This window comes from Podarcis cretensis (assembly GCF_951804945.1).
Source record: "Podarcis cretensis genome assembly, chromosome: 8".
NCBI classification, from domain to species: Eukaryota; Metazoa; Chordata; class Lepidosauria; order Squamata; family Lacertidae; genus Podarcis; species Podarcis cretensis.
In genome coordinates this window covers 38,903,587-38,925,859 of record NC_137177.1, presented here as the reverse complement: position 1 = coordinate 38,925,859, position 22,273 = coordinate 38,903,587, and the positions used below count along the sequence as shown (strand labels likewise).

The window sequence follows — 22,273 nt, the reverse complement described above, 5'->3', positions numbered from 1 at the left end:
AGAGAAAAATATAACCAACCATTCAATATAGCTTTTCTTATATAACTAGCTGGACTTCCTCGCATCTCCTTACCCTGCGTTATTTATAATCAATATGTCAGCAAATTATTACCTTATTTCATACCTTATTTTGTACTTTCCAAATATTATACTTCTAAATTTAAACTATTTTTTATCAATTGCTCATACCTTAAAATTAAACAAAATATTGCCTTAAATTTTGACCTTTTCTTACTTATAACTTAATTTTCTATTTTACAAAGCCTATTTGCTGGAGCTGGTAATTTCTAAATCGTGCAAATACTTAACATTCATACAACTTATAATATTTTTGTAGATAATCCTTAAACTTCTTCCAGTCCTCTTCCATTGTTTCTTCTCCCAAGTCTCGGATTCTGCCAGTCATTTCAGCCAGTTCCATATAGTCTATCAATTGCGTCTGCCACTCTTCCAGTGTGGGCAAGTCTTGTGTCTTCCAGTACTTTGCAATGAGTATTCTTGCTGCTGTTGTCGCGTACATAAAAAAGCTTCTATCCTTCTTTAACACTTTCTGGCCGACGATGCCCAAGAGGAAAGCCTCCGGTTTCTTAACAAAGGTATATTTAAATACCTTTTTTAGTTCATTATAGATCATTTCCCAGAAGGCTTTCACTTTAGGGCATGTCCACCAGAGGTGAAAGAATGTCCCCTCAGCCTCTCTACATTTCCAACATTTATTGTCAGACAGGTGATATATTTTTGCAAGCTTGACTGGGGTCATGTACCACCTATATATCATTTTCATAATATTCTCCTTCAGAGCATTACATGCCGTGAATTTTATTCCGGTGGTCCATAACCTTTCCCAGTCCTCAAACATAATGTTATACCCTATATCCTGAGCCCATTTTATCATGGCTGATTTAACAGTCTCATCCTGTGTGTTCCATTTAAGCAGCAAGTTATACATTCTCGAAAGTACCTTAGTCTTTGGTTCCAACAGTTCTGTCTCTAATTTCGACTTCTCCACCTGGAATCCTATCTTTTTGTCCAATTTAAAAACCTCTTGGATTTGGGCGTAATGTAACCAATCTTGCACCTTATTCTTTAATTTCTCCAAGCTCTGCAACCTCCATTTGTCTCCAATTTTTTCTATTAATTCCCAATATTTCGGCCAGCCGGCCTCCATATTGAGTCTCTTCCGGGCCTTAGCCTCCATTGGTGATAACCATTTCGGGGTCTTACTTTCTAATAAGTCTTTATATTTTGTCCAAACAATAAATATTGCTTTTCTGACAATATGGTTTTTGAACATTTTATGAATCTTTACCTTGTCGTACCACAAGTATGCATGCCAACCAAAAGCATTGTTAAACCCTTCCAGATCTAGGACATCAGTGTTCTCAAGAAGTAACCAATCTTTCATCCAGCAGAAAGCTGCAGCTTCATAATATAACTTTAAATCAGTCGTACTTCCTAATGGGGCCTAACTATTGGCGTTAGGAGGTCTAGATTCAGGTAGAACAATCTAGAGTTCGCGGTGGACCGACGAGATGGCAAAGTTTGCTGATGGTGGTTAAACCAGGATGGTTAAGAGAAAAAGGGGTTGCGAAGAGCTCCGAAAGCACCTCTCCAAGCTGGCTGAACGGACAGAAAAATAGCAAATGCAATTCAATGTAAAAAATAAATAAATTGCATAAACTGATGTACATTTGGGGCAAAAAAAATCATAATAATCTCAATTTCACATATACTGTTCGCTCATGGGCCTGACCAGGAATGATACCTTGGGGTTGTAATGGATACATTGATTAAGATGGTGATCCAGCGTGTGGCAGCACTGCCTTAGTACTGGACTATGTACTGGACTAAGACCTGGGAAACCAGGGTTCAAATTCCCACTCAGACATGAAGCTCTGAGGATGTCCCTCTGCCAGTTACTGCCTCTCAATCTAATGTATCACACTGGGATGCTATGGAGATTAAATGACGGAGAGAACCATGTACACTGCCTTCTTGAGCTCCTTGGGGGGGAAAGGTGGGCTTACATGTCAATGCAATAAATCCATTAAATAAAAAAGGCAAGTTCTATGCTAGGAGTGCGGGTGGTGTTGTGGTCTAAACCACTGAGCCTAGGGCTTGCCGATCAGTAGGTGGGTGGTTTGAATCCCCGCCACAGGGTGAGCTCTTGTTGCTCGGTCCCAGCTCCTGCCCACCTAGCAGTTTGAAAGCACATCAAAGTGCAAGTAGATAAATAGATACCGCTCCAACAGGAAGGTAACCGGTGTTTCCGTGCGCTACTCTGGTTCGCCAGAAGCGGCTTAGTCATGCTGGCCACATGACCTGGAAGCTGTCTGCAGACAGAAGTCGGCTCCCTCGGCCTATAGAGCAAGATGAGCGCCACAACCCCAGAGTCATCCACGACTGGACCTAACGGTCATAATAATAGTAATAATTTATTATTTATACCCTGCCCATCTGGCTGGGTTTCCCCAGCCACTCTGGGCGGCTTCCAACAATGCACTATAATACAATAACAGTCAGGGGTACCTTTACCTTTATGCTAGGGAACAATAGGAAAGGAATTGGGGGGGGGCAGGAACTATTGATATTATGCTTCTATACAAATCTATGGTGCAACCACATTTGGAATGCACTGTACCATTCTGGTCACCTCACTTTAAAAAAGCATATTGCAGAGTTGTTGCAGCGTTTAGGACTTTTTCACTTAGGGAGAAAAGGCCAGTAAGAGGCAGCATGACAAAAGTTTATAAAATTATGCAGGGTGTGGAAAAAGTGGATAGTGAACAGTTTTTTCTCTTTCATAAAATAAAAATTTGTCAACATCTAATGAAGCTGGACCAGGGGTGCCAACTTAAATAAAATAATCACAAGATGCAGCACACACACCCCATTTGAATAGCAATGCCCATCAACTGGGGGGGGGGGAAGACCCTTCAAATATTTTATGGGGGGGGAGGGATCTTGGCCCTTAGGACTTGGCTCCTGTGAGCTGGACTGTGAAGGATTCTAGACAGATAAAAGAAATGACTTTTTAATGCAGCACATAAGTAAGCTATGGAACTCTCTCCCAAAAGAGGCTTAGATGGCTTTAAAAGAGGATTAGACAAATTCATGACAAAAAGGCTATCATGGAGGAAAGGGCTATGAATGGCAGTTTAGCACACAAGGTGGAGAAATTTTCCAGACCATCCAGAGGAAGACATTTTGCAGCTTTAATATATCTTAAATCTGCATTTGACTATCTGTAAGGGAAGACTTTGGCATAAAGTTTTCATTTCTTATCAGTGTGCTTCAAAAATTACACCTTGAATACAGTGGCGGAACTTCAAATTCCGGCGGGGGGGGCGGAGAGCAGGCAGGGGCGCAGCTGGCGCGCATCCCGGGGGTGTGACGTGCTTCCAGCAGGGGCGCAACGCATGGTGCGCGCCCTAGGGGCATGGCACCCAGCGTGGGGGGGTAGCCACGATGGCACCCCACTGGGATCGTGCCGCCAGAAGCGGTGTGCTCCCCCCGCACCCCTATTCCTCCGCCAGTGCTTGAATATCTCGGGGCATGTCATCTAATCCTGTATCAATCACAGAAGGGGTTAAAAAAGGGTGTATTTGTGATTAATTGTATTTAAATAATTTAGCCCCTGTTGCATAATTTATGAACTGCATCCACCTATATTGGCACGTGTTAGATAGTAAATTCTCCTGGCATCAGGACACTTTGCAGGGAGGATATTTCTTTTAATTTAAAATCTGCTGTTCTTCTGCATACCTAGGAGATTCCCCAAGTATGTAAGACCCACACCCTTATTTTGGGGAGAGGTGGAAGACTGTTGCACTTCCAGACTAATTGGCACTCAACCGAGTTCCTCTAGGAAGGAATGATGGATGCCGTCCTTAAAATTGCTACAGGATTTTCAAAGCCTCCAAGCAAGTCTGAATTAGAAAAAGTAGCATCCATTTGGAAATGAGTGATGCTTTTTTCTCATGCCTGGGCTTTACTGAGTGCCACGCCTGTTCTTTACTCCAAAAGCTGTGAGGGTTTTTGACAGCTTGGTGGAGGCTGGAGCACATTTCCAAGGAGTTCATTAACCGCAGGACAAAAACCCACACCCATAATTATTAGGGCATTTATAAAACATTCTCCATAATACACATAATAGTAAGGAAAGGTACCCTGTGATTCATAGTAAACAAATCTAGCTATTAAGCAAGATTCTTAGACTGAGGCAGGGCTGGAGGGTTGGGGGAGAGAAAGCTTCAACTGTTTCCAGAAGGCTGCTTGATAGATCAGAACTTGCCAGCAGGGAAACCAAGCCAAGCACATGGAATAATAGAGAGCATATTGTTTTTTGCAAGTTCAGTTTTGCAGTCAGAATGGGGTGAAACATGACCATATATAGCCTGTAAGTTTTTGATTACACTTCATGCATCTGATAAATGTTGGGCTTGTAGGACTTTGTCATCTGCACTGTAGCAAGCCACTTTGATGACTGATGCCCACTGGAGCGGGGAGTTCAACAGAGGAGGAGGCTGATAGGTAGTGCCATCCCTTGGATTTGTTTGTAAGTAAGAAGACAGGCAGGTGGAGGCTGCATGAGGTGAGGCAGTTACTGGGACAGTGCCCCATTTGCCCCAATAGACCAGCTCCCACTGATAAACAATATCCCCAAATTCCAGTCCTCCAAACTTTTTTTCTTTCTGGGGAAAAATCCCACCCAGAAAGATCTCAATAAATGAGTTGAATTATGCCACAGAGATGCCTCTTCATTGGTCTAAATGGAGGGCACATTTTTAGCCTAGGGGACACATTCCCTTCTAGGCAACATGCCTGTGGGGGGTGGGTTCAGAGGCAAAGGGGGGTGGAGCAACATATTTAAATTGTACCTTTGTACAGTGGGCTAGTTTCTATGCACCATCTGCCTCTATTCTCCATCCAGACAAGCAAGGGGCAACAGCAGAGCTCAAGGGCACAGTCCAGCCAGGGTGCAAAGAAGGGTGAGCATAGCTTAAGAGAGTTTCAAGGACCAGATACAGAGGACTGGAGGGCCACATTTGGAACCTGGACCTGAGGTTCTCCACCTTTGGTCTGGGACCCCTTCAGGTTATTTGATCAAGTTACAGAACCGTTCTCTCCTTCCTACTTTCCTTTAGAATGGATGGGGACTGTGCAACTCAGTTCACGAAACAGACCCCTGATGAGCTGCAGGGAGGCTGCTGTTCTGTCTCCTCTGGTTGGTTTACTGGGTGCTGTCACTTTTGCTCATCATCTTGAGCTGCATATCATGGGGTCTCTTTGGTGGTCCTCTTTTGTATTTTTTAATCACAATGGCAGTAACACCAGCTTTAGCAGATGGAACATCTGGGAGGGTGGCGAGGAAGGATCACCATCATGGCACTTCCAGTAATTCCCTCTTTTTGCCACCAGGCTCCTATGGTTGAGTGATGAGGGAGCCAGCTGTGAAATATCTGTCCTGGTGAGAATACTTTGCACCCTCTGAACTGCACTTAAGCTTACTTGCTGTGGCCCACTTGGAGAACAGTACATAATAACATAAGAAAATAACATAAGAAGAGCCTGCTGGATTAGGCCAATAGCTCATCTAGTTGAACATCCTGTTCTTACAGTGGCCACCCAGATGCCTATAGAAATCCAAGTGCGCTCTCCCCTCCTGCAGTTTCCAGTGACTGATATTCAGAAGCATTACTTCTTCTGACAGTGGAGGCAGAGAATAGCCACTGTGGCTAGTAGCCACTGGTAGCCTCATCCTCCATGAATTTGTCCAATCCGCCTTTAAAGCCATCCAAGTCTGTGGCCATCACTGCCTCCTGAGGGAGCGAGTTCCATAGTTTACCCATGTGCTGCATGAAGCATTACAGTTTTGTCTACATTTTCCAACATTCAGCTTTGCTGGTTGTCTCTAGTGTCATGAAAGAGGGAAAGAGATGTTTTCTTTATCCACTTTCTCCAAGCCATGGTTACACTAGCAACTGCTGTGGCTGCAGTGGTGTGGGACTAGACCTGGGAGATCAGGGTTCAAATACCCACTCAGCCATGAAGCTCATTGGATGATCTTGAGCCAGTCTCAGTCTCTCAGCCTAACCTACCTCACAGGATTGTTGTGAGGATTAAATGGGAGGAGAACTATGTATGCCAGCTTGAGCTCCATGAAGCAAAGGTGAGATATAAATATATTAAATAATATGTTGGAGGCAGAAGAGCTGAAATACAAGCAAAGGGTGGTCTCCCAAGCACCTGGGTGAAGAATTAAGTTCAGGGGCACTTATAATGCCCACAAAACCTTCCTTAAGAGGCAGCCACTTTATTAATGCATTCCACGACTCCTTTCTAGACTATTGTGCTGGTCCTGAGGGTCAACCATGTGGCGAGGTCCAAGTCCAGTCCGAGGGTACAGTATAGAGGCTGTCCATCAAAGCTGAAGCGGGGTCCAAGGCAGGGAGTCGGGTGAGATCAGGAACTCTGGCAGAAGAGCAGGACAGGGTGCAGGCAGGAACAGGCTACCAACAATGTTGCTCCCCCAACCTGGGACTGGGCCTGGCTGGCTTTTATCTGCCCCGAGGCATAGGGCAGCTCCTGCCCACAGGTGACTCGCCTCGCCTGGCCTGGAGGCGAGCACTCCTCCTGCGGGAACTTAGTTTCCTCCGCCTTTCTGCCCTGAGCCTCTGCAGCTCAGGAGAGGCTGGAGGGTTACCGGAGCCAGAGGCAACCTCAGCTTACCCTGACGGGGCTAAGAGTGGAGCACCTGCAGGCAATGGGTCCTCCATCACCTCAGGAGCCAGAGCAGACTCAGCTGGTGCCTACACCTGGGGATCCAGCACAGGTGAGGACCCTTCAGGCTCAAGCCCCAGCCCCGGCTCAGCTGGTTCTGGAGGTGGGGACTCCTGTGCAGGCTGGGATTCCTCAGGTTCAGCCTCCGAGTCCAAATCCCAGGCCATCACAACTATAGACCAGGGTGGCTCACCTGGGGTCTGGGGCCTGATCCAGGGCACCAAGCACATTTTCCTGGACCAGTAGTGGTGGTGGCTACAAAAAGAAAAGCATTTTAAAGCAAACACTGTGCAGGGGTGGATTGAGAGGTTTAGAACTGTCTGCTGAACCCAGCACCCTGAACGGGTTGTCCTGGATGTGCATGTAACAGTGCAAGGGGGTTTCACCCACTGCTGGCATACTGTTCCCAGAGGGTTGGCCAAGAGTGGATGTGACTCCTTTGGCTGAAAACGGCTAGCCACCCCCATTTCAGATGCTCTCAGGTACCCCATCACCCAAAGCTATGCAGGAGCATGTACATCTTAAATGTAACTTCTGTATGGGATAATGGATTAACCTGAGGTAGTATAACCTCTCAGCTGTCATTCCAGTGACCTCTTTAAAAAAAACAAAAAACTCTTTCCATCCATGCAAGTGGCAGTTTGGGAAGAGAAGTTTATTTTGCAGAGAATAGCATTATGCAGAGTTTCCTTTTGCACATTTTCCAGTTGGAATCGGAAAAATGTGTAGAGGATTTTGTTTCTCCTTCCTTATTAAACTTAGAGTTCCAACTTGTATATAACTGTCTTGGGAGCACTGGGGTTTGGTTTTTTGTTTGTTCATGGGGGAGTGGGGTGGGGGGTAAAAAACCAAACACATTTCCATGCTGACACTTACCTTGTGGAATGATTTTCCCATGGAGATCAGGTGAGCTCCAATGATAATCATTCCTGCCAATAACTGAAAATGTACCTGTTTACCAGAGCATTTTCCTGTGCATTAACACCAGTTCTCGCTATTCCTGATAGTTTGATGTTGTTTTATTGTGATGGTTTTATTGAATTAGTTTTATTGTGGTGTTTTGTTTAGCATTTCTTCTCAAAATGAAAGATGGTGTAAATAATAATAATACAGTAATAATAATAATAATAATAATTTATACCCCACCCATCTGGCTGGGTTTCCCCAACAGCTTCCAACAAAAGATTAAAAATACATTCTTATAAGAACCGCCACCATTGATTTCTAAACCCAACCACTTTCCTGCTCTGTTTTGCATCTGACCTGTGACAGACCATTTTGTTCCTTTAAGGGTGATGGGCCTGATGGTGGAGTGAGGTTGCTGATACCTTGCAAATTACCGTATTTTTCCATGTATGAGACTAGGTTTCCCCCCCTTAGAAATAATGTCAAAAATTAGGGGGCGTCTTATACACGGTTACATCTTCCCCCATTTGCTTAAATCTGAGTTCCCAAAAATAGGGGGCGTCTTAGACATGGGGGCATCTTATAGATGAAAAAATACAATATGTTTTTTAGGTAAAATATTCTGGGCAGTTGCATCTCTGGGGATAGAAGAATGGCATGTTTCAAGTTCACTTTGAGGCTCTCGATCTCTGATGCTGCACCAGAATGCCAATGTGTACTTTTGGGGACTTCCGGGTTGGCGCCATCGCCGAATGGCGGACTCCCTCCGAGCTCCGGAGGGAGCCTGCTCGGCAGGGGCTGGGTTCTACCGCGCCGGCGACGCGGGGACCCTTAAAAACCATGGGCGCTGAAACCCATGGGCATGGTGACTCGGCGGGCACCGTTTGCGCCCCCCCGACCCGCGAAGGAGCCTTTTTAAAGGCTGCGGAGCAGGTGACGGGGTCGGTGGTAGTGCTGTGAGTCCTCCGCTTCCCCTGCCGAGTGAAGCCGCATGCCATTCGACGGAGAGCGCTGACTTCTTCCATTGAAAATTTGGACTTTAAAAGAATAACCCGTGAGTAATTGGAACTTGGATTAAAAAAGGGGAAAAATTCTTTTTAAATTCGGAGCGAGCGGGGGAGGTGCAAAAAGGAAGTCAGCCTCCCCCATGTTGTAGAGGAGCTAAAACAAAGGATTTGACAACTAAGATCGAGCGCAACCTTTTTCTTTGATAAAGTTATTAACTTTGTGATGGAAAATTATAAGACTGGGCTGGAGGAGAAAAGTGGAATGTGAACTAAAATGCACCCCCCCCCCCCGGAAACCCCGGGAGCGATCCGTAAGAGCGCCGGGAGAGGAGAAATAGAGGTTTTGACAGCTGTCAAAGGAGCTGTCAAAGCGGAAGAACAAAAAGAGAACTTTGTTACGAGGACTTTGCTGGTCACATTTGTTACAAATTGGATATAAATTGTTTAAAACAAGGAATAATAAGTTACTTTGACTGTTGGGTCTGATCGGGAAGGAAACTGAGTTATTATAATCCCTCTAGAGGAGCTGTGGGACACTACAAGTATTGTTGGCATTGAATTTGAATAGGACTTTTTATCGCCTGGGAAACTGCAGAAATGGAACACTATTTTGTCTACAGAGGTCTACACACTAAAGGAGACAATAGATTTATCTATTGAAGAATGGAAGGGACTTGACGTAATGTTTTGTTCCTGAATAACAAAGCCTCTGCAGAGGAATTAGAAACTTTTTGGAATTAGAACATTTCTGCAGGAGAGCAGGGGGAAAAAAAAAAGAGGAGGAGAGAGAACAATAAGAACAACAAGAATAACAAGAACTGGATAAAGTTGGAAGATAGACTCCTTCCAAGATCGGACATGTGAAATCAAAGATGACCAAAAGACGGCAAAGACTAATAAAAAGACGGCAAAGTGGATTGGTGAAGGACTGTGGTTTAGATGTGGGAGCTCCAGGATGACAGTAGACAGTGACGGACATTGGGAACGCAACCGGGAAGGGGGGGGAGGGAAATTTGGAATCCAAAGGGTGTTAAATTACATTTTATTCCTTTTTCTATTTTTCTGTTTATCTTAATCTGTATTGCATATTAAAGAGGGGAACTCGCGGAAGGGAACAGGTCGATTTTAGGGGATGGGAAAATATTTTTTAAATTGGGCCAATGATAATAATTTTAAAATTTGGGGTAAGAATTTGTTGAATCTATTTGAAAGAACTGGAATACAAGAGGGGGAGGGGAGGGGAAGTCCTGGAAAGAACCCAATGAAAATAAGGTTTTAAATTTGGATGTTTTTCTTTTTTTGTTATATTTGAAAATCTTTAATAAATATTATTTAAAAAAAAAAAAAAACAGAATGCCAATGTGTACTTTTGACAGTGAAGCCAGATGCCTTTGTGAAAGCTAAACATGGTGTTATGTTGGCTGTCGTTTGATCTTTGTAACCAGACCAGAAATTGGCATGAACAGCAGCAGACTCTGGTAATTGCACCCCACCACTCCTACTTCTTTTCTGACCCTCTCTAGCAAGTTATTGTATGACAGGAACCTTGATGGTTCAATCACTGAAATGATGATAATGGCAACAAAAATGTCCCTGGATGCAGAGTTCCCAACATAAGACCCTTATCTTAACTTCCCAAGACAGGCTTCCTGGGTCAAATATAGATATGTAAATTTGGGGTGAGTAGAACAATAGCATCTCATTCCAGGTGTCCTGACAGGCCAGGAAATCCTATGCAGAATATTTGCTGCCTAGTAGCAAATCTGTTCAAGAGGTTATCTTGAAGAGATACTCACACACCCTGCCTTGTGCACACCCAGAGCAGTCCCAAGACTTTTTGGCACCTGAGCTGCCCCTCCCAAAATGGCACCCCCTCTCCCTGCCAGGGAAGAAGGTGCCAGGGAGGATCTACACCAGGAACAAGGGGGTATCAGGTGTGCGTGCAGGAGCCAGGCCCTGTGACCAATAGGACTTTGCAGGACTGGGGCCTTCCTAAGTTTGTCCTGAAGAGGCAAGGCGTGGCCACACAGCTGAGGCCGATTGGTAACTCACAGCACCTGGTGGCAAGAGCTGGGAAGGGATATAAGGTCAGCATTTTCCTTCGGCTCTTTGCCACAGCAAGACACTTCCTGCCTTGCTGAGTTTGGTTTCTTGCTTCCTGATCCTTGAACCTTGGCTTCTTTACTCCCAGCTTCTTGATCCTTGGACCCTTGACTTCATGACTCCCTGCTTCCTGACCCTCGGACTCTTGGCTTCCTGACTCCTGGCTTCTGGACCCCCGTTCTTGCTCCCACCCTGCCACCTTGCCCCCAGTCCTGACGTCCCCTGCCGGGACTTCGATCGCCTGTGAACCAGACCGTGACAGGGGGAGGGCGAGAAAGATCAAAATCAGGATCTGCTGCTTCTATGGAACCTGCCACCTGAGGTCGTCATTTCACCTTGCCTCATAGGTGGGCTGGCCCTGTGCACACCCACGTACATATCAGTAAACCCCTCATTGTCCCTCACTTGTGCATGCCCAACTAGAGATTCCCAGACCCCTTCAACTTTCCATGCAACACCACACTGATGTCAGTGCTGGATCAAGAAGCCTGGTTAGGATTCCATTGGCTGGCAGCATGAAAGTTCAGAGAGATTTCCCAAAGAACTGAAATCACAAAGGCACCAAATTCCTGATCCTGCTTCTAGTCTTGGTCTCTCACATCCTCACACCCAGATAGCTGCGGGAATAGTTCATCTTAGCCTGGATAGGTAACGTTTTGCAAACTATGGAATCCTGTAAGCCCTCCACTTTATTTTCCTCTAAAAGTGTAGTAACTCTTTTTTCCTTTAGACTAGGAGTTTAAATGAGTTGCAATATTAGTTAAATGCTTCTGTGCTTTTTAATATAAATGCTGCACCACACTATTTTCTTATCAATTCCTTTGTTATTTCTTTAAAATAACTACTCCTCCATGGAATAGTTCTGGGTAAGAGTACATTTCTGGGTACAGGATACTTCAGCTATGTTCTTAAAGCAATAAGGTAAAGGTAAAGGTACCCCTGCCCGTACGGGCCAGTCTTGACAGACTCTAGGGTTGTGCGCTCATCTCACTCTAGAGGCCGGGAGCCAGCACTGTCTGCAGACACTTCCGGGTCACGTGGCCAGCGTGACAAGCTGCATCTGGCAAGCCAGCACAGCACACGGAACGCCGTTTACCTTCCCGCTAGTAAGCGGTCCCTATTTATCTACTTGCACCCGGGGGTGCTTTCGAACTGCTTGGCAGGTTGGCAGGCGCTGGGACCGAGCGACGAGAGTGCACCCCGCCGCGGGGATTCAAACCGCCGACCTTTCGATCGGCAAGTCCTAGGCACTGAGGCTTTTACCCACAGCGCCACCCGCGTCCCTTCTTAAAGCAATAGACTCCAGCAAAGATCTGACCTTTCATGCAAGGTGCTGTGTGTAAATGCATTCAAACATGCGTTCTTAGACACACATGTAGCAAATGGTTGTAAAGATACTTGTGGTGGCGGCAAAGCAAATCGGAGTGTCATGTGTTCTCCTTACAAATTAAGGATGTCTATTTAAAACCATGGCCACACAGTTTTCTCATGCACACTAGTTGTATGGGATGGAAATCTGACAACATCATGGCAGATGGTGTTCATCTTCTTGCCTTGGGTGGAAATAAGCCACAGAGAAAATAAATGTACACAGCTCTTCAGACAGACTTTGGAGCAAATGGAGCAACAAAACCAAACTCAGGGCTTGTATGTGCCTCTTCTGGGAAAGAGGCATAACTTACTCAATGGTGTCAGCCACATATCTGTTGCTTGCCAATTTTTTAAAACTGCCAAGTTTAAATAGATGGAGCATTTAGTTAACACACTTCCAAATAGTAAAGGTAAAGGTAAAGGTACCCCTGCCCGAACGGGCCAGTCGTGTCCGACTCTAGGGTTGTGCGCTCATCTCACTTAAGAGGCCGGGAGCCAGCGCTGTCCGGAGACACTTCCAGGTCACGTGGCCAGCGTGACGAAGCTGCTCTGGCGAGCCAACACCAGCGCAGCACACGGAAACGCCACACTTCCAAATAAAGCCTGTTAAATCATTATTCATTTGATCCTCTCCTAGCCTAATAAGTAATAATATTCATATTTATTATATACCTCATAATATAGATTTTCTAAGTGATGTACAATTAAAGTTAAGCAAAAAACAACTTTTAAATAGGCAAATAACCTTTTACCTTGTCATCTATTCTTGACTAGCACAGAAACCCATGGATCTACCTTTCTGAAATTTTGTAGGGTTAATCCCCTCTTGGCTGGCTATGATATCAGTCAGTTCCATGCACCTGTGTGGGGAAGGAAAAAAAAGGTGTTGCTATTTTACTTTCCCAAGCTTAGGTCAGTGGGAGGACTTAAACTTCAGTTTTACAAATATTGCTTCTGATTCAGGGTCTGAGGAGAGGTGAGACCTGGGAGACCAGAGTTCAAATCCCTACTTGGTCATGAAGCTCACTGGGCCAATCACAGTCTCTGAGCCTAACCTACCTCAAAGGGTTGTTGTGAGGATAAAATGAAAAGGAAGAGAACCATGTATGCCACCTTGAGCTCCTTGGAGAAAAGGTGGGATATAAATGCAATAAATGAATAAAAATTAATAGACACTGCGGGGGGGGGGGGGACCCAGCAGCACAGGTACACAAACAGCTGCAAATTCACATCAAACTCCAGGCCTTCATCACATTTGACGGATGAGTCTGATCATGTTTGGAGCCTTTTAGATAGGTGCAGCAGCTAAAACATACACCCATTCCATTCTGGCAGGGGTAGCCAACCCCAGAATCATTTGCTCTAACTAGCAGCAACCCTCCAGGATCTTGGGTAGAGGTCTTTTACACATTGCCTGCTACCTGGTTATTTTAACAGGAGATTGAAACCAAGACTATGTCTGGTGAAAGCATGTATTCTGTTACCCTATTTGTTGTTGCTGGACTGAGCATCAGACACCTGTACGTGTCCAGAAAGTATTGCATTGGGTACCAAAATCTGACAAGTGCGCTTTCTCAGGAACTGCTGACTGCTGCCCCAGGTGGTGAGCCAAGTCACTGCAACTCCTCAGCTAAGAACCTTCAGAACTGAATCCATCCAACTCTCCCCTCCTCCTTTGACTTATGAATGATCATGAAAGGGTTTCTAGCCAAATTCTGCTTGAGCCACAAGGTCTACATGTGTTATTCCTCTCTTCTGATCCTCATGAGAATGTAAGACAAGCTGCTGGATCTGGCCAGTGGCCCATCTAGTTCCGCATCCTTTACTCACAGTGGCCCACCAGGTGCCTGTGGGAAGCGCACAAGCAGGAAATGAGCACAAGAGCACTCTTCCCACCTGTGGTTTCCAGCAACTGGTATTCAGAAGCATTATTGCCTGCAACCATGGAGGTAGAGCATATCCACCATTGCTGGTGGATAGACCTCACCTCCATGACTTTAACCTTTTAAAGTTGGAGCCCATCACTGCCTCCTGTGGGACTGAGTTCCTCATTGCTCTTTGATCTGGACCTGCTTCAGGCTGCCTTCTACAGCTCAGCCCTGACATCAGCATGAAGAAAAGAATAGAGGGAAGTCTTGAAGTTGTCTGGAAGTACAATCTGAGGGAGGAAAGGCTTTGAGGGTTAGGTGGGTCTGTCTATCCCAGTTGCTAATTTGCAATTCCACAAGGGAGGCATTCCGTTTAGGAACGTACATCTCACAAATAGTCTGCTGGACTAGGCATGAGATTACAGAATGCTTTGGTTTTCTTGATTAGAGGTAGCCAACATGGTGCCCCCCTCCCCATTTCCATTAGCCCTAATCGATGGCTGGGGATGATGTGGGTTGGAATCCAACAAACCTGGAGGGTACCATGTTGGTTCCCCCTGCTCTGGATTGCTCAAGCGAGGTCCAAAACGCTCTCATTGTGCTGTTGCAAAAAGACTCAAAGTGTGGTGCAGTTTGTTAGCATGTTGGACTAGTACCTGGGAGACCAGGGTTTATGTCCCCACTCGGCCGTGAAGTTCCCGGGGTGACCCTGGACCAGTCGCTGTCTCTCAGCCTAAGCTACAGGGTTGTTGTGATGATAAAATGAGGAAGAACTGCATATGCCACCTTGAGCTGTCTGGATGTAAACATAAATGCAACAAACTAACGAATAATAAACTCCATAGGACTTATTTCAAAGTAAACAAGCAAAATTAAGTTGCAAAATAACTGCAGTTCTAAGCATGCTTCTTTGGGAGTAACAGTGCAACCCTAGCCATGCCTACTCAGAAGTAAGGCCGACTGAATTCCACTGGGCTTATCCCTGGTGTGGGGGGTTAAGGCTGCAGTCTCAGTACATGCATTTAGGTTCAGGCTGCAACTGATTCAAAGGTAGAAAGGGTGAACCAAAGTGATAAATTTTGTATTTTATATCTATCATATTTCTACTTGTTCTTTCCTCCTAGGAGCTCATGAAAGTGAATATGGTCCTTCCTCCTGTCCTTCCAACGACCCTGTAAGGTAGGCTAGGCAAACTTCATCCCTAAGTGAATGAGGGGGAATTGAAGCCCCATCTCTTCAGTCCTTGTCTTGAGTCTTCCCATACGTAATCCAAATCCAAAGCCCCTGGACAGCACCAGGTTGAGGGATGTTCCTCTACTACACCTCAGTTATTATTTGTTGTTGATGGTGATGTTTGCAACTGCAAAGGCTGTAAGTACAAGGAAAACGTTTCTGAAAAGGGCAGAAGGCATTTCTCTCTCTCTCTCTCTCTCCAGGCAGGTGTGCACAGACACACACACACATAGCCATACATACACACACCTCTCTTGGAATGCACACTGAAAGTACCTTGGACTTCCCTGGGCACTTCAGAGAGCTCCTTATCTGAGTTTCCAGGTTGTTAAAGCCTTTGGACAGTATTAATCTGCCTGGCAATTTAGAAAATAAAAAGACATTTTGGCCGAGATCCAAGCTGCATGGTTATACTTGCACTGTGGAATGGATTCGGTGCCTGGGTTGCCTTTCCCCCGCTTTTCAAATCAGAACAGAAGCAAATGCGTGTCTGTATAAAGTGGGGCAAGATGGGGTGGGGAGATTTCAGTGATGCCCGAAGAATCGTGACAACAGGAGCACTTTTTTTTTGGGGGGGGAGGGGGGCAGCTGGAGCCAGCAGAAAGGTAATCGCGCCCGCGGTCTCCCAACACAAGCGGACTGCTTCTCTTATTTAAATTCCTTCTCCTCAAAGGTGCTTCTCAGAATGAACTGATATACTGAGAACGTGCTGGGGGCGGCGCTTAGTTAACACGCGTTTAGTGTAGTAGTTAGGCTCCAAAAATCCATTTCACGCAGTTGTGTGATGCAGCGTACAACTGACACGAAAGGGACAGGAACCGTGTTGCGATTAACGTGTGTATGTGTGTTACGTGGGGTGGGAGGAAGCAAACGATCCGGCTCCGATGTGCATTATGAAGCCGCTCCTGGGTCCTCAGAGGCAGGCAGGCAGGCAGGTGCGCGTCCCTCTGCAGGGCGCTGGCGTCCGTCCCGTCCAGGCAGGCAGCCCGGAGGAGGAGGCGGTGGGCGGGCAAGCAGGCAAGCAGGCAGGCAGGCAGGGCAGCCGGGGAGGCCCCGTCGGGGATCCGAGCTCCGCCGAAAGGAGGCGAGGCCGGTCAAAGTTCCCAGGAGGTTGGACACTAGAGGGCGATGCCCGGCTCTGCCTGCGAAGCGGGGGGTATAAATAGGAGGCCGAGGGCTGGAGGAGGCAGCCCGGGAGCAAGCCGAGAGCCGAAGGGAGTAGGAAAGACTCATCCGTGCAAGCGGCAGAGCCTGTGCAGCCTCAGCCTGGAGCCAGCGGGTCCCCCACCATGCGCCGCGGCGGCCCGCTTTAGCTACTCCATGGAGTCGGGCAACTTCTACGAGGCGGACCCGCGGCCCCCCCAGAGCAGCGCCCTCCAGCCGCACGCCCTGCAGCCCGCGCAGCAGCAGCAGCAGCAGCAGCAGCAGCAGCGCCACCAGCCCGCTTCGCCCGCCGGGGCGCACCCGCACCTGCCCGCCGCCGGCGCCTACGGCTACCCGGCCTCGGAGCTGCCCGACATCTGCGAGCACGAGAACTCCATCGACCTGAGCGCCTACATCGACCCGGGCGCCTTCAACGACGAGTTCCTGGCCGACCTCTTCCAGCACAACAAGCAGGAGCGCGCCGCCAAGGCCGGCCTGGAGTACGGCGTCGGAGCCGCGATGCCGGGCGCCGGCTTCCCGCAAGGCGGCCCGCTCTACGGCTACGCGGACAAGCTGGAGGCCGGCGCGGCCTACGAGCGCCTGGCCGGGGGACCGGCGCTGCCCGGCCTGCGCCCGCTGCTCATCAAGCAGGAGCCCCACGAGGACGACGAGGCGGCGGCGCTGGCCGCCCTCTACCCGCCGCCGGCCGGGCCCAACTGCAGCCACCTCCAGTACCAGGTGGCGCACTGCGCCCAGACCACGGTGCATTTGCAGCCCGGCGGGCAGCCCACGCCGCCCCCCACGCCGGCGCCCAGCCCCCACGGCGGAGCCCACCACCCGCACCACGCGCACCACCGGCTCCACGCGGCGGGCGGCGGCGGCGGGTCCGCGGCGTCGTCGGGCAAGTCCAAGAAGCTGCTGGACAAGAGCAGCAGCGAGTACCGCGTGCGCCGCGAGCGCAACAACATCGCCGTGCGCAAGAGCCGCGACAAAGCCAAGCAGCGCAACGCCGAGACGCAGCAGAAGGTGCTGGAGCTGAGCAACGACAACGAGCGGCTCCGCAAGCGCGTCGAGCAGCTCAGCCGAGAGCTGGAGACCCTGCGCGGCATCTTCCGACAGCTGCCCGAGAGCTCGCTCGTCAAGGCCATGGGCAGCTGCGCCTGAGCGCGCGCCCCGACGGAGCCGGACTCCGACCCGCGCCGCCGAGAAGGGCTGCTGGCTAGTGCTCTCTCCTAGCTTCTCTCTCTCTCTGTTTCTTGCCAGCAGCGAGGGCTCTGAAGCGCTCGCCCGGGGAAGCTGCGGCGCGCAGACTATGGTGGGAGCCCTTCTTGCCCGCAAGTAGGTGCCGGGGCGCACACCGGGGGCGCGTGAGAAAATCAACCCCTTTACCTACGTTGGGACTAAAATAATAATTAAAAAATCCCTCAGTCTGGCCCCACTTGCAGGGTGCAGAGCCAAATGCGCAGGGACTTTTGTGCCTTAGACGGGGAGAGGAGGACCCCGACAACAGCCTGGTAGGGTCTTTCTCCTGAAATCTGAACTCTTCCCAGGACTTGCCAGGTGGTGTTTTGAAATCGGGTGCGCCCCCGCCGCCCCGGAATGTCAGTGCCTGGCAGATCCTGGGCTGCCTGGTGCAAACTCGGCGGTCTCTCAAGGTTCCAGAAATCGGACTGGAGCGAGTTTGTGGCAGAATGGAAGGAGCAGAGACGTTTTACTGAGGCGCCTGTTGATGCTTCGGGGGTTGGGGAGTCTCTCGGGGTGAGGAGGGAAGCAGTGTGCAATGGGGGATTCTGCTGCTGCTACTTTTCAAAAAGAATTCCCCCTCCACCTCTACCTTAACAAGGCTGAGAGGCAGGTTGGGGAAAGGATGGGGGGGCATGATTTCTCTCCATTACCACGTTGTTCAACCCCACCCTGGACTGAAATTCGGGACTCAAAGGGAAACGGTCACCCCAGAAGGCAGCTTTGGGATGGGAGGGGTCTTTCCTACCCAAGCGAAGAGCAGCATTTTTGGCCTGCACTGTATGCTAATGGTGGCAAACCCCCAAACTGAAGGACCTCTGGATGCGGGTATTGACTGATCTAACCCTCCCAAGTTCTCTCCCTCCTGTCCTTCATCCCACCTGTGCCTTCTGTACTGTGAAAGCCAAGAAGGGGTCCCCTCGGTGTCTGCTGAGCCTTCTTTTTATTAATGTTATTATTATTAATATTTTGTATTTTATTGCTTCGATCCTTGCCATCTCACCAGCTGGAACTAGTGGTGTCCTGTCTCTTTGAAAAGAAAAAGTAATAATCCCGCTGGCTTCCTTGACAGTGAAAGCCAACTTTGGAGTTGCTTCTTTAATTCCAGCAAGTATGACCTGCCTGGGATTCCCACCTGAAGGCAGGTAGAGAGAGAGTCTCCCACGCTTGTTGTTGACTTGGAGGTGCAGAGGTGGGGCTCTGGGGTCCCAGCTGCACCGAGTTCTGTCTGTGCGGAGTTTCCATTCTTTGGAGAGTGAAGGGGAGGCGGTTCTGTTTTGTCTGTGCCCCCCACTTAGGATCCCAAGTCCCAGTAAGCACTTTTAGCCAGCTGGTGCTTCTCCTCCAAAGAAACAGCACTGAATTTTTACCTAAGTGCCAATTCTGAATCCTCTTAGTATCAGGTAGTAAAAATGTTTAAGAGTTTGTCTTCTTTTAAGTGTGAATTCCTGGAAATCAATGTGTTTTTATATATGGTGTATTTTTGGAGCTAAACAAAGATCCAGGACTTTAAATATCCTGGTTTTAAAAGTCATAAATAAAATGTAAAATATTCTGCCATAACCCTTTTTGTCTGTGTGGCTTCTATTATTTTGGGACTTCATGTGAGCAAAGGGGTTTCACATGACTGTTTCTTAACTGACTGTCAAAAGCATGTAATACCAGATTATTTTATCTGTATGCTATAGTGGGCAGGGGATGCGATTGGACAGAAAAATGCTCTTGGACAAAATCTTGTGTATTCATACTTCAGAATAAATCCCATGACACTCAATGTTGCTTACTCCTAAGTAGGCATGCCTAGGGTTGTACTGTTAAGGATCCATGCCCCTGCATGCTTGCATGGGAGTAAGCTTTACTGAACATGGTTGGACTTGCTGAATGCGTTTTGGTTTTGGGCTGCAGATGTGCTGGTAGAAGAGGCTTGCACCTGTTCAACAGGATCCAGCTTTGATTAGAAGGTGCCTTTTTAAATGAGATTTTAACTTGCATCTAATGAATTGAGCCAAATACTCAGTGTTTCAGGCCGCAGAGACAGGGATGCAGGTAATCCCGTGACAATGCTTTGTAGAAGGTAACACAGATATAGTAAACATTCTCTTTAACAATTCACCATACATTTTGAACACACTTTAAATGAAAAATATTAAATTATATTTTACAGAATTATTTCTCCCCAACACCACCTCTGTTTTGGCTGTGACCCTTATGGGAAATGTTACTTTTACTTTAGTCATGTAAATGAAGTTTAGGGTGGGTGCTCCCCCCCCCCACTTCTTACTGCATCTGGCGGTATGATAAGGTCAGCCTATTTATTTTAAAAATAATATTTTGAGGGAGGGGAGGAGGATTTCTTTTGCTCAGTTGTGTAGCATGACACCCATTTCTTTTGAGTAAGCATGTGCTAGTATTGCAACTTTAACCTGGGCTGTTGGTGTTTGTCAAAATGTTTTTTATCAAAAGGGATAGGGGAGAGACTGCACAGGTACATCATCATCATGGTGATGATGTTGGGAATCAGAGCAGACTTGCAAACAGCCACTTGGCTGTGGTGGGAATTCCCTCCAGGAGACCAAGAAAGGATCCCCAGCAAGAGTCATTTCTCCGAGGCTACGCAGAGTTGTGTGGGCAGGGCTCTCTCAGCAAAAATAATTTGTGTACTCATAACTTTCTATGATAGAGACTGGGGCCACAGCAGCCAAGATCTGTGGCCAGGTTATTATGTGGGAGGCTTTTAGTTCGCTTGGAGGAGTGGCACTGGGGAGGCAGTGCTGGATTTAGGGCCGTGCAGATGGTTCCCTTACACAGGGCGCAGAGCCGAGGGGGCACAAAATTTAAAAAGCAACTTATACCAAAAGGAATTATTGTGAAAATAAGAAATATTTTTTTTTGGGGGGGGGGGGAATTTTTGACTTTGCTCAGGGCACCATATTGTCAAAGTCCATCCTGGTGGAAGGGAGGGAGAGTCCTTTTGCCTTGTGTCCTTTCCCTGTTCTGATGTCCCCTCCATGGTGCCCAAAGCTTTGGACAGAACAGTGGCAGTCATCTCCCTGCTCTAAATCACCCCTCCCTGATGCCTAAAGCTGCTATGAGCACTGCAATGGAAGCTTACTTGGGCCTTTGGGGCAGGGTGTGTTTGATGAGTGCTACAAGCTCTTTCTCAGTGCTGCTTATCCAATTGTGCTCTGAGCCCACTGCAGCTTTTAGGTAAAAATGAAAAATGTCATGAGACCTGAATACACTGTATTTCTTTTTCTAGTCTCTTTTGCAAGGTGGGAGTTAAATGCAGAGAAGCGAGTTTAGCTACCTTTACTGGGATCAGCACCCAAAAACTCTCAGATCACCCGTCACTGTTCCTTCCTGGTTTAGTGGCTTATTTGAGCAACTCTGTCCATTTCCTGCATCATTAGGCTGCATTCTCCTAACCACTGGCTCCTCAGCAAAAAGAGAGAGCAAAAAGTGCCACTAGCAGAGAGAGAGAGATCAGCCTCTGTTTCTAAACTGTTTTTCTCCTTATATTCCCAAATCTCTCTGCCGTTCTCCCCAGCATAAGGCAGTACTATGAAGCTGATCACATTTCGCTGCCTTTTGGTGGCTCAGATTTCTGTGCTTCACTTGCCCACTGCAAAGAGAGCTGGGCATGCAAACGAGCTGCAAATAAATTCATTTGTGAAGCTCTGTGGCACTTCTAGATTGCCAGAGGACAAGGGAAGCTTGTGCAGTTCACAAGCAGTGTATTTTGGGGTGGGGGGGGCAGGATCAAAGGCACAATCACCACCATCATATTGAGAAGGTCATCATGTTGCACTGACACCTCCATTTTTACCAGTATAGGGGGAGCAGATACAAGGGAAGGGATAGCAAATGGCACTGGAACTCGCTCATACTGCACATGATATAGTCCCATCCCTGACTGACTTGCCTATCCTACAACTGATGGGGGGTGGGGTGGCTTATGGCCCAGCGTCCATCTCTGGGTGCTGATCCTTATGAAGCTGGAATAGCACCACCCAGGCACTTGAGGGGAGGTCTCAGTAGGTTCCCAAGGTTTGAAAAAGTACCAACAAAATTGGAGGAGAAAAAAAAACTACGGGGGTTGAGACTCTCCAAAATAGGATTGGGTGTGCATGACAGCCACAAAATGCCCAGTGTCTATTGGGAGCAAAAACTGAGTGGGTGGTGGAGGGAATGGAATGGAGTCCTCTCAGGAAGGGCCTGGTGGCTGGCTGGTAAGCAAGCTGCACATGAGCACTCCACCCTGCAAGCGTATTGTTGTGGGTCCCATCTGTACACATCTTATAGAGTACAGAGTACAATGTACTTTGAGGTTTAAATTAGGAGCAAGGGTTGCTCCTGGGCAATCAAAAGTTTGGGAAACGTTCCTTGAGATGTTTGTGGCTGCTGTGATGGTTTGACTTCCTTGGCTGCTTTGGAAAGGGCAGAGAGGAGAGAGTGAAAGGAGTCGTGTGAAGAGTCTTGCTATCTACCTTGAAGGAAGGACAAGTGTGCTTTCCCACCCACCCCAATCCTCATCTGGGCAACCTGAAAATGCCCTTTAATGAGGAAGAGCAGAAGTCAGAAGGGGCAGCTTTGCTAGCTGTTCCTTGAGTTTTGTGT

General features: G+C 47.7%; 1 protein-coding gene and 1 long non-coding RNA gene across 2 annotated transcripts in view; both read left to right on the top strand.

The window, feature by feature from the left end:
- The first annotated feature begins 1,443 nt into the window (after positions 1-1,443).
- Positions 1,444-22,273, top strand: part of LOC307222929 — a 39,951-nt gene continuing 19,121 nt past the window's right edge. The window contains exons 1-3 of the long non-coding RNA XR_013841914.1: positions 1,444-1,497; positions 5,422-5,535; positions 15,163-15,217. This is a non-coding gene — a long non-coding RNA (uncharacterized lncRNA). The remainder of the gene's footprint in view (positions 1,498-5,421; positions 5,536-15,162; positions 15,218-22,273) is intronic.
- On the top strand, positions 16,302-19,219 carry CEBPA (CCAAT enhancer binding protein alpha). The gene has a single exon (XM_079988460.1). The coding sequence runs from the start codon at positions 16,400-16,402 to the stop codon at positions 17,576-17,578; it is 1,179 nt and encodes a 392-aa protein (XP_079844586.1). The 5' UTR covers positions 16,302-16,399; the 3' UTR covers positions 17,579-19,219.

Excerpts from the sequence above, each read along its gene's own strand:
- CEBPA (XM_079988460.1), top strand. The coding sequence starts at position 16,400 with ATGCCCGGCTCTGCCTGCGAAGCGGGGGGTATAAATAGGAGGCCGAGG.